The sequence below is a fragment of the Leiobunum rupestre genome, chromosome 4 (assembly GCF_980474605.1).
Source record: "Leiobunum rupestre chromosome 4, qqLeiRupe1.1.hap1, whole genome shotgun sequence".
Taxonomy (NCBI): domain Eukaryota; kingdom Metazoa; phylum Arthropoda; class Arachnida; order Opiliones; family Sclerosomatidae; genus Leiobunum; species Leiobunum rupestre.
Genome location: NC_143387.1, coordinates 59,251,450 through 59,263,919, shown reverse-complemented (window position 1 = coordinate 59,263,919; position 12,470 = coordinate 59,251,450). Strand labels below are relative to the sequence as shown.

General features: G+C 36.2%; 2 protein-coding genes across 4 annotated transcripts in view; one reads left to right on the top strand and one right to left on the bottom strand.

Moving 5' to 3' along the window:
- The window catches only part of LOC149948516 (serine/threonine-protein kinase Nek8-like), a 260,812-nt gene that overhangs the window by 158,941 nt on the left and 89,401 nt on the right, over positions 1-12,470 (bottom strand). The window lies entirely within an intron of this gene.
- Positions 8,474-9,276, top strand: LOC149948520 (uncharacterized). The gene is made up of 4 exons (XM_090171097.1): positions 8,474-8,562; positions 8,639-8,786; positions 8,878-9,024; positions 9,087-9,276. Exons 2-4 carry the CDS (start codon positions 8,656-8,658, stop codon positions 9,274-9,276), a joined length of 468 nt encoding a protein of 155 aa, XP_090027223.1. The 5' UTR covers positions 8,474-8,562; positions 8,639-8,655.

The following is a 12,470-nucleotide window of genomic DNA, read 5'->3' as shown; positions in this document are numbered from 1 at the left end:
ATGTATTGCAAAGATTTTCTAAAAACATAAACGTTAATGATAATATGATTGTAGAATTTATGTATAAGAAATACTCAATAAATTTGTCATAAATATATTTTTTTGTTTTGTCTTATAATGTCCATGGGCTAACGTTGTAACACCGTCGTTTAAAATATAACGCTTGTCGTCGCACGGATTAAGACACAATTTGTTCTGACGAATAGTTGATACAATATGTTTTTTACTAACAATTCTTTTCATTTCGGCAACCGTTAGTTTAGTGTTTAGTAAACAGTCACGGTACTCCGCGTGTCGGACGCGTTTTTGAACAACACGCTTGCAGACGCCTTTGCACGTTTTTTTCTCCCCTTTCGCTGATATAAATGAATACATTTTGGGACGAAGTCCACAAAATTCTTCGATTGGTACACCATCCATCTCATCTTTAAATTTTCCGAGTCTCTTTTTATTAGATTCGTCAAACAGAGGATGATCTTTAGGATACCCAGAAAAATCATACATTTGCTTCTGTTGAGCAAAATCCTCGTATAAATCCGGTGTTTTGATTTCATACGTGAGACTGTCTGTAAATAGATACAAGAGTATAAGATTAAATTTTAATTATCATAGTTGATTTAAGAACTTACCAGTATCGGTAAAAAGGAGTTTTGCTTTGTCACCATACTGCGGTTTGATAATGTCGTAATGGAATTTATACATTAAGAGTTTTGACAAATCCAAAATGGTGAATCCCGTATAAATTGGACGGTTTAGAGGGAGTTTTTTCTTGATGGAGTGAATACCAACCAGATCATTCTGAAAAATTGTAAATTTTTCAAACGCCGGTGAACTTGCTTTCTTCACAGCCTTATCAGGCATAGTAACTAGTTTGAAATCCTGCCGATTTCTTAGGTTTTCCATTGTTTTACCTGAAGAAAAAAATAATGTTAATTTTAATTTCAATTTTAATGTTAATTTTAATTGTATACCGAACACTGCATTATTCATTAATTTGAATAGGTCCTTTTCAAAGTCGTTGGCAGCCATTTTTCGTCTTTCTGTGTTAAAATCTATGTATGATTTTAACCACGCCCCCTGTTCAAATTTTAAAATTCGGTGAATCTTCGTTATTCTGAGTCCCTTCGATATGTAATATTTAAGGTTTCTATAGTGCACCACGTATCGCTCTTTATTGAGAAGGTTAGGGACAAGTTTTGGGAGGCTTTCTTTGATAGGGATTTGCAGAGATGACATTTGACCCTTGGAAAAGGTTGAAAGTGCTTCTGGTTTGATCGTCATAGTTTCCGGAGCTAATGGATAACAGTTGTGATCAACTTCGACGATAAATCCCTCTGACGAATCGTCTAGACAACTTAAAATTCCTCGTTCACTGTTAGGGGTAGGTTCGACCCATTTGAAGTCTTTCATGGGTAGAGGGTCACACATGACTGTTCCATATAAGTTGTTCATGTCTTTAATTAAAATTATCGTTAAAATTAACATGAAAATTAAACTTTAAAAAAATCTTACCAAGATAACAAATATAACTATCAGGTTTGGATGGATCGTATTTTTCAATGCATTTGTTGTTAGCGTGTGCAAAGCGATGACTTATCATAGAAACTCCACCTCGGATACCCTTTTCCATGAATAGGTGCATGTTTTCATCCAGAAAAAGGTCTAAGTGAACTTTGGACATAAAAAGGGCCGCTTGCCATGCAAAACCAGGACCAGTGTAAGCGTGGGCAGGATCTAGACGATAATAAGTCATACACATTTGTCGGAAATTCTGGAAAACGTCGGCTAGTAGGAGAGTATCAGATAAAACGTAAATGTCGTGATATTGCCCTTTAAGAAAAAAATATATAACAGTTAGGACTTGTTAATGGTATATTATTGTAAAAATAAATATACCCAAATTATCCACGTTGAAAGTGTTCCATACGTTTTGGGCATGACTGTATTCCGCTTCGTTTAATGGTTCGTCTGTAAGATCATTGTAAAAGCATTCAATGGGGGGTAGTTTAGTCTCTCGAAATCGATCTTCCGAATCCATATACGAATATGGGTAGACCCCCTTCCATAGAAGTAATTTAACCTCTTCCGGTTTAAACGCTGAATTCAAAGCGGAAAAGTTTTGCGGACCACCTTTTGCTAGATTAGAAACTAGTGTTTCCAACGAAGCAGGTAAAAATCGTATTGAATCAACAAAACGTAGCTTGTCAAGGGTGAAAGATATATATGTTTCACTATTGGTCGCGATGCAGTCTATGTTTTTATTTTTGATCTTCGCGATTTGTTGCATGATGAGATGGGCATCATATCTACGTGAATAAATTGTTTATGATATCGTATTGTTTTCCAGTTCATACACATTTAGGTTACCTGCTTAGATTATGCAGAAAAACTGGAATAAATTTGGGTGCTTTTAACTTCAAATTACAGCTCTGACACGCACACCCCCTGTAGGTTCCCGAATAGTGGTCGTGGTCTCGGGTTTTTACTGACTTTTCCGTGAAGGGTTCATCGCAAACGTAACAGCTATTTTCTGACTGATATGAATTTTCTTCGGCCACCGTTAGTTGCATTGGAATATTTTTCTTCAAATTCTCTGATATAGTGTCCGATTCATTTAAAAGCATTTTCAGAAATTTCAACGCCCCATCTTTATCTCTATACGTTTTGTGTTTTAATAGATTTCCTATAAAGAGGGAGAGGTTAAGATATAGATCTAATTAATCACATTTGTGTTGTCTCACCATTAGGTCCAATAATTGTGTATGAAAACCCGCACGTCACGTGTAAAGATAGGGTCGTTGTCGAAGATAACGTTGCATCCGGTAAACAAGTTGCCACCTTTGTCTGTAACGATTCGAAATCCGCAAATATGGTATATGGAACCTATAAAATCAATAAATTCATTATTTCGAAATTTATCAATTATTATTAAAAAATACCATTTGATTCCATCCGAAATTTTTGAATTTTAAAATCGGTTCTTTATGTGGCATGACCACACGTTGCGGGTCGTGAACATTACAATCACGCACATGTTGAGTGTGGAGATCATCAGTGTTGCTTCTTTTCAGACATCGACGGCAATAAAATGACTTGTGGTTATGTTTAGTGAAACCACTGAAGAGACGACTTATGCTTCGAATTAATACGAAGTGTTTAATTTGTCCGTTTGATACCCAGAGAAGATCAATTTCTCTGGATTCCGGTACTCTTTTGTCACTGACATAGCGAGGGAAAAATCCCTTTTCGTACGCGAAAATGTTTATAGAGAGATTATTTACATGTTCGAATTTTTGTAATTTATAGGAGTCTAGTTGAAATGGAAATGATATCCCGCACAAATCAAGTTCATTCTCATACCTTTTATAATGATGTATGTGACTGGGGTGTATTTTCACTGGGTGAAGCTTGGCTAGCACAGACCACATGAAACATTTGTCGTCACTTGGGTCTTCTGGGTTGATATTCACCGTAGCTCGTTTATTAGCAATTACGGTTGGTAGTTGGAAATAAGTTCCGCCTACGAGTGGTAAATACTGAATAATGTTTATCTGTAAAAATAAAATTCGGTCCAATACCCAACCATTTCCAAGCCCCTCGTAGCTATTCATACTTTCCGCGATTTTGTCTCGACTCGAGTTTATTTGTTGAGGGATTACCTCAGGTGACAGTGTCGCGTGGGTAAACCCCCTGAAATACGGTGATACCTCAACGTCCGTACCGGTGTTACCAAGTTCACGCGTATATCGTGCACGCACCACCATATACCATTTTACACCCTTCTTAGCGATTAGTTGGTTTCTTAGATAACCCACCACGGTTTCACGGTGCTCATTTACGAAAAGTACAGGGTCAGTAACGCCATCCGAGTCGAAAAAATTGCATCTCCAAGCGCGTTAATTTCTTCAATTTGATTAACTTGCCCACCAGGTTGATCAATGGGTGGGACAATCGGTGGGTCAGCGGGTTGGTTAGGTTGTTGCAGACTAGCGTCTTGCTGTTGAACTTCCCAATTGGTAAGAAAGTCTCCCATTTCTTCATCATTTTGGGAATCCTCAAGTTCAGGATAATTATCCATAATTTCTCCTAATTCCATAGCTTCGCGGTCATACTGACTGTCCCTCAGTTCCGAGAATTGGGTTGGAGGAACCAATTCCGCCAGCTCAGAGACTTCCTGTTCGTGCTGGTTGTTCGTCAGGGTAGAGTCTTGTGGGGGTGCGTTCAATAACCTTGGTTCCGCAACTGTATTATCCACAGTATTACCGTCGGTGACTTGCTTGTTTAATTTTTCATAATGGTTTTTATTAAACAGCTGTCCAAGCGCGTCAACCGCACGGTCATATTCAATGTCTGTAATTTCTATACGTGGTGTAGAAACCTTCATATTCTCGACGGGTTCGTCAAGGAAGTCTAAAGATTCCAATTCATCTGGAACCACACCATTACGTATGTCATTTTGAACATCGATAACCGCACCATCTATAATATTACCGAGAGAAGGAATAATATCCCCTTCTACATGCTGATGATTATCAACATCCGGTGTAGTCGATGACTTCCGAACTTGGATTTCTAAATATATACATATATATTATTATATAAATTTTTAAAGATAAATGTAACTAAAAATATATATATATATATATATAAATATATTTAATTTATTTATAATAAAAAAATGTATTTTATTATATAAATTTAAAAAAAAATAAAATATATATACATTTCATTATATAAATAAATTAAATTAAATATATATACATTTAATTATATAAATAAATACCATTTTCAATTCGGATTTTTTTGTTATAGTTGCGCCCTTACAAAATATTTCTATAGGTTTTCTATGAAATCTTATAGAAACGTATAGAGGGCCTATAGATATCTATGTCCTATAGAGTGCTCTATAAATATTTCTATAAAAAATACACTAATTTTTTCTATAGAAATTATATGGATTGATTTCTATGGTGTTTTCTACAATAATTATATCAAAATATACCAGCTATTTCTATAGCAATTATATGGATTGATTTCTATGGTGTTTTCTACAATAGTTATATCAAAATATACCAGTTATTTCTATAGAAATTATATGGATTGATTTCTATGGTGTTTTCTACATTTATTATATCAAAATATACCAGTTATTTCTATAGAAATTGTTGGTTATTTGAATTCTCCAGATTAATTTGCCAAATGGAAGTATAAATTGGCACCAAAGTGAAAGCTCAAAATTATTATGGTTAATTTGAAAAACACCCCAAATATGTTGTTTGAGTTCACCCAAAGGGTTTATATTTGCAAAATTGATTTATAAAGGACATCGCACTTCTTCTATGGGATTTGGCTTTCGAACGATGGTTTTCAAATTGAAACATGTTGTTGGGCTTGATCAAAGCAGCAAAATTGTCCACTGTCATTTTTTCCTAGCTCCTATAGTTTGGCCAGTAGCAGCGGTCAAAAGTGGACGAAACTCACAAGGAGAGTACCCGAGGTGTTTATTGCCCATTTTGTTCAAAGTCGGGCGTAATGTAGACCTATATGAGATATGAAATTTCCCAAAAGGAGACGTTGCACTATCGATTCGATTTACCATGGCAACCGAAAATGTTTTTGACCACTTAAAACAAAATAAGCTACGAAAATTAAAAAAAAAATTAAAATCACGAAATGGGTTATTTGGACCATATTCAGGTAAATGTCCTCAAGTTTGGGTAAATTGGAACATTTTTGAGGTAAAATTGTAACAATGTTTGGATAAAATAAGGAAAAAATCTTATTTTAGTTTTAAGTGGTCAAAAACATTTTCGGTTGTCATGGCAAATCGAATGGGTAGTGCAACGTCTCCTTTTGGGAAATTTCATATCTCATATAGGTCTACTTTACACCCGACTTGGAACAAAATCGGCAATAAACACCTCGGGTACTCTCCTTGTTAGTGTAGTCTATTTGTTAAAAGAAGTTTGCGCGTCGCTAGCCCGGGCTCACTATCAATAGAGGTTTCTTGCCGAAATTCCAGGTGCTTCCCAAAACCGAGCGTCGTACTTGGTTTCGTTCTGTTCGTACGACGTTCTGATCGCACGATGAGCGAACTCAGTAGATAAATAGTTAAGTATTGAGTCTTAACTTTCGTGTGACCGTGACTTTAACCGAGTATCTGCTGTATCGATAAATAAGTGTTTGATCTGTTGTTGAGTGACTGTTTCTTACCTATGAGCGAGTGTTGAATGTGGGATTCAACGAAACGGTTAATCATATATATTCTGATTTCTTTAGTATTTATTTTATTTTATTATTGCTTATAAAATATTGAATAATAAATAATTCCACGTACGAAAATTCATCGAATAATAAGTTGCGAGAAAAGAAATAATGAAGTAGAGGTGTAAAAATCTTGGCAAGAAAACTCTATTGATAGTGAGCCCGGACTAGCGACGGGCGAGCGTAGAGTGCTAACCGATGGGCCGTGACTCCTTTTAACTTTTGACCGCTGATACTGGACAAACTAAAAGAGCTAGGGAAAAATGGCATGAGACAATTTTACTCCTTTGATCAAGCTTAGCAACATATTTCATTTTGAAAGAAAACTGTCGAAAGCCAAATCCCATAGAAGAAGTGCGATGTCCTTTCAACGAGTTAGTGGAAACTCTAAATGGGGAATGATAGAAGTGGTTCACTTTGGTGTACTATAGTTATTTCAGTTTGAAAAACACCCCAATATGGGTTTGAATTCACCCGAAGGGCTAAGATTTGCCAAATAGAAGTATAACTTGGCACCAGGGAGTGAAAACTCAAATTTTTTATGGTTAATTTAAGTGACTAACTTTGATGTACTACAGATATTTAAATTTGAAAAATATCCTAGGTTTTCTATAAAAATATCCTAGGTTTTCTATGAAAATATCCTAGGTTTTCTATGAAAATATCCTAGGTTTTCTATAAAAATATCCTAGGTTTTCTATAAAAATATCCTAGGTTTTCTATAAAAATATCCCAGGTTTTCTATAAAAATATCCTAGGTTTTCTATAAAAATATCCTAGGTTTTCTATAAAAATGTCCTAGGTTTTCTATAAAAAATATCCTAGGTTTTCTATAAAAATATCCTAGGTTTTCTATAAAAATATTCTAGGTTTTCTATAAAAAATATTCTAGTTTTTCTATAAAAATATCCTAGTTTTTCTTTAAAAATATCCTAGTTTTTCTTTAAAAATATTCTAGGTATTCTATAAAAATATCCTAGGTTTTCTATAAAAATATCCTAGGTTTTCTATAAAAATATCCTAGGTATTCTATAAAAATGTCCTAGGTTTTCTATAAAAAATATCCTAGGTTTTCTATAAAAATATTCTAGGTTTTCTATAAAAAATATTCTAGTTTTTCTATAAAAATATCCTAGTTTTTCTTTAAAAATATCCTAGTTTTTCTTTAAAAATATCCTAGGTTTTCTATAATAATATTCTAGTTTTTCTATAAAAATATCCTAGGTTTTCTATAAAACCATCCCCGTACTTTCTGTAAAAAAACTCGTGTTTCCGCTCACTTTCTATAAAAATCACCGGTTTTTTCAGTATAGTAATTATTCTAGCTCTATAGAAAAATGACCCAAATTGCTATAGAAATTATATAAACTATTCCGAATGTAATTCTATAGAATTTCCATGGAATCTTTTGGTAAGGGCGGACTGGTGATGTAGTCCTCTTTACAGGTGAATTCGGTGGTGTAACACGATGAGATGGACCCGGCTGCGGTGAAGCAGTAACACCGCTAGATTTTGACGGTTGACAATCAGCTGGTGTCCGTACCAACGGTTCCCGCCGAGTTTGGGACGGTAGACCTCGGTGAAGTTTTCGTTGATGGCGTATTAGCGCGTCTTTCCGAGAAAAGTTTCTATCGCATTTAGTACAATTAAAGGTTAAATTACTATGTTTGGAAAACACATGACGGTCGAGGTTCCGCTTTTCGGTGAAAACCGCTGAGCATACATCGCAAGAAAACATCTTTAGGTGGAATATGACTTTAACGGACTGTGTCTAGCCTTTTATACCAACCGTAGGCCTACATGACGTAATTAAAAATCATCCCAAGCCCTCATTGGTTGTAAGCTTAAAGTAATGATGTAATTCAGTTCATGTGTTTGTGGTTATTTTCATCTATTGGGTTAAAATGACATCTACATGGAAAGTTCGAGAAAATAACGCAATATTTTAAACAATGACGATCTTGAAATTTAGTTACTATATTTCACCTCTACGACCCCTACTAAGGAACACGTGCGTTTTGATTGACATGTAAAAGAGGTAATCCGCACTTTACGCTTCTTCCAATTGTAAAGGACCACTCGATAACAAAATGACGCTAAATGGTACACCTGATTTTTTTGGGTTTTCCTAGAGTAAGTGACTACCTTACGACTATAGTGCTTTTTGCACTAAATTAGTATTTTAAATCCTTAGGACGAGAGACGTTATGATGTCCTTTAGGGATTTTCTTACTACTTACTACTACGGAAATACCCATTGACCCCTAAGACCCACGATATAAAAACCACGACTTGAAAGTAGGAATACCATATTTATTTCAACTTCATACTCGTAAGGTTTGTCTCCCTATACAAAAAAAAATAATGGTTTTAGGACATGTCCCTTTGGAGATGTTTGAGGAATTAAGATCTCAATATTCCGATGATGATGAATTTATAGAAATTGATGATGAAATTCATGATTTTGATTATGAAATGCCCGTGGAAGAGAACGAAATCGTCGAGGACGAAGCGGAAGAACTGTAAGTATTTGTTTGGCTTTTTAAAAATTGATTTAATGAAAGTAATAAGGTGAGTTGAATTTTGATAATTACTTTTATTATTTCTAATTAGAGAAAGATTGACTGGGATAGCCAACACAATTCCAGAGATATGTGAGGTTTTCATACCTCAAATTTCTGTTCTTTATTTAAGTCTCACGCGGAATGACGCACAGGAGTATACATCTCCCGAATGGCATCCAAGCCCAAACGCCGACGGGTTTGTGTAAAAACCTATATATATATATACCAATATATTAATTTATCTTTAACTTTTATTAGAGTGCAAACTGCAATCTCATCATTTTTTATCAAAAGACGAGAGTATCGGGTTATGCAACAAGATGAACTACCAAATGATGCTATTGAGTTGATGAGCGAGGTTGACCGGGCGTTGGCAAAGGACATCATATCAACAATTTTAGGAGAAATTGAAAAAAATTTGACGTTTCATTTCGTGTTTGAAAAATAAAATAAAAATAAAATAAATGTTCAACTAATTTCAAGTTTTATTCATCCAACAATTGGGTAGTTACATAATTCTTATTTTTATATATCCACTCTGCAAACAAATTACTTTTTTCCAAAGCGCAGGAGTATTTCTTACTTAAAAAATTAGTATTGTGTTTAATTAGGCATGAAAACATGGGTCCGTCTTCATCCAATTCCGTCACTTTTGGACATCTAACCCCGTTTAAGTCTATAACTTCGCGGTGGATTATACTACACAAAAATAAACACTTCTCTTCCACTTTACAAAAGACACGGTCGTAACCTTGAACAGCCATATCTATACACTCCTCCAACTTGTTGTAAGGGGTGAAACCATAGTCCCAAGCTAGTCCGTGAATATTCTTTTCCACCCAGGTGTTCTGACGTTGAATACGCCATGGAAGATCGGACAGAGGGTACGGTGGTAGAAACAACCAAGACGCCACCCGTGGTGATGATTCAGACGTGCATGCTGCAAGTTCCTTCACTATTCTGGCGGGGGTCTCTCCCGTTATCTGACCGTCGAGAAACTCAAAGTCGACAACAATAGATTTTCTCTCCCTAATAGAAAACACCTGTAAATTTTAAATCTTACGACCCTTAAATTGTTAAAAGGGATACTTACCCAGCTCCTGTTGGTTCCATTATGATCTGTAGAGGTAAATATTTTTTTTTGAGTTTCAAATGGATATTCACTCTGGATATCCAACTATTTATACTTTATTAAGGGGTTCTCCACAAAATGATGACATTTCTCCACCCTTTCACTTATTCGCAACCGTTGCGTCACCCTCAAACGTTTCATCATACTCCATACAGTCTCCAACCCGCTCCACCCGCTCCACACAGCCTCCACCCCGCTCCACACGAGTAGAGCATAGCTCCACCAGGGTGGAGGCCTTTTACTGTATAAGTCCTGGGACCGGCAGGATTACCCTAGTAACGGGTCTCTCGAAATAGATGAGACCACTTTACCGCGAGAGCTGGTTTTATTTTTCAAGTGGTGTATGGTTGAAAAAGCCACGCTTTTATCTGATTCCCGGCGGGGCAGCGAAATTGACCAGAGATCCATTCGCCTCGCTCAATCTCTAATATTTGAGACGTTAACACCTCGACAAACCACCCTGACTGATACTAGGGAAATGCCTTTACAAATTGGTGTTGCTTTAACTATACACAGAGAAACCCGCAGCGCTCAGTTAATAGAATTTTTTAATCAGATGGGAATGGCCGTTAGCTACTCTAGATTGAGAGACGTTGAAACTCTAATTGCCAAAGAAGTTTTATGGAGAATGAAAAGCAACGACGGAGTGTACATACCGCCCGACTTTGTAAAGGGAAGGAAGGTTACTTTTGCTTTTGATAATTTAGACTTCCAAGAAGACGCTCCTGATGGTCAACGTACGATGCACGGAACGGTAATGGTGCTTTACCAAAAAATAAAGGAGAATGATATTTCTGAAGAATTTTCTCTTTCCGAAGACTCCGCGAGTATTCAAATTCCAAGTTCAATTTACAAATTATATCCATGCGAAATTTCAAAATCCGTACGACCACGCAGTCGCGTCTATCCACAATATAATCTGGAGAGTGCGGTTTCAAAAACTATGGAAAAGGCTCTTTATAATGATTTAGCTTGGATGATGTCACGACTTCACTGTCTACAGCAAACGGATTATGAAGTTCCGAGAAAACCGGGTCTTACGTGGTCAGCTCACAACTCTATAATCGACGAGTCCAAAGAGCTTACTCGTATCGCGGTACTTCCACTTATTGGTACTTCTCCAACGGAAAGATCAGTACAGCTGACTGTTATGAAAAACTTCGAAAAAATAAGTCAAATTATAACGCAGTCTAATTCAAAGCCTATAGTCACTATGGATTTGGGTCTTTATCGGCCAATGAAACAGCTTGAAATGTCGCTATTAGTCGATAGTTGGATTTTGTTGCCAGGGGAGTTGCACATAGAAATGACCCAACTGCGTGCAATAGGAAAATTTGTGGAACTAACTGGAATACCGCAGATGTGGATTGAAGCTGGTTTATACACTTCTCAAACGGTTAAACGTATTTTAGAGGGAAAACCTCTTCGAAGGGCCATCGATGCTCATTTAACGACTTTGCAAGCATTCTTCTCGTTATTTTCTGAATGTTTCTTCGAAAAATACCCAGATGAAAAATCTCAATGTAAAGAACAAGTCGAGTATATTTTCAACGCTTGGAACGATGAAAATAATGACAGATTCGGCGCTGTAAATAGAGAGTTTGTAAATAAGCTACATCATTTGAAAATTTCAGGGAAAATTAAAAGCTTCTCCAAAGAGCAATCAACGAAGTACCCTACGTTTAGTATGGTTCAACAATATATGAACATGGTTTTCTCCCATCTCGCATTTATCCGAGCAGTCCGTAGTGCCGGTTGGGAGCTTCGTCTCGCGTCTTTAGAAGATTTCACGAAGTATTTCTTTGCCCTAGACTTAAGAAATTACTCGGCATTGTGCGCTTGGCATTTGCTGAAATGAGGGCGCTTAGAGATGAAGAACCTGCGACGTGGGCTCTATTAAAGGCGGGAGATTGGTCACCAAACAAAAATTTCACACCGTTCTGTAGTCTAGGTGGGAACGAAGGCCTTGAACAAGAAAATAGAAAATTTAAAGTTCTTGGCGGATTGGTTGGAATAACCCTTCGACCAGAGACTCTAACAAAATTTTTCTCACTACACCTCAATTGGCGAAATTAGCAGAAAAAACAAAATTAATGTCGGGAACAAGCGTAATCACTAGTCAAAACTTCGAAACATCACGAAAATAAAACATAAATTTCGTCCCGCAAATTAAATAATGTTTCGAAACTCATTTCTACGATAAACACTTTTACAAATCCGTTTAAATACGAAGGACCAGACCTAATTAATTTAGTGTCGAAATCAGTAGCGCCAACGCAAGTAGAAAAAGATATCTGCGAAATGAGCGCGATCGGTAAGAAGGAATACGAAAAATTTGTCGAAGAACGAATAGTTGAAGGTAAAGTAAACTTTTGGGACCCTCTTCGCAATGTTAATCTTAAAATATTTAGCACAACTGCAAAAAAAGTTCAAGTTAAAACCAAAGTTGGAATTTTAGAGTTGAAAGAAGATCGGAATCTTTTCGCGCGTCTAATTCTTTTATGTCGATC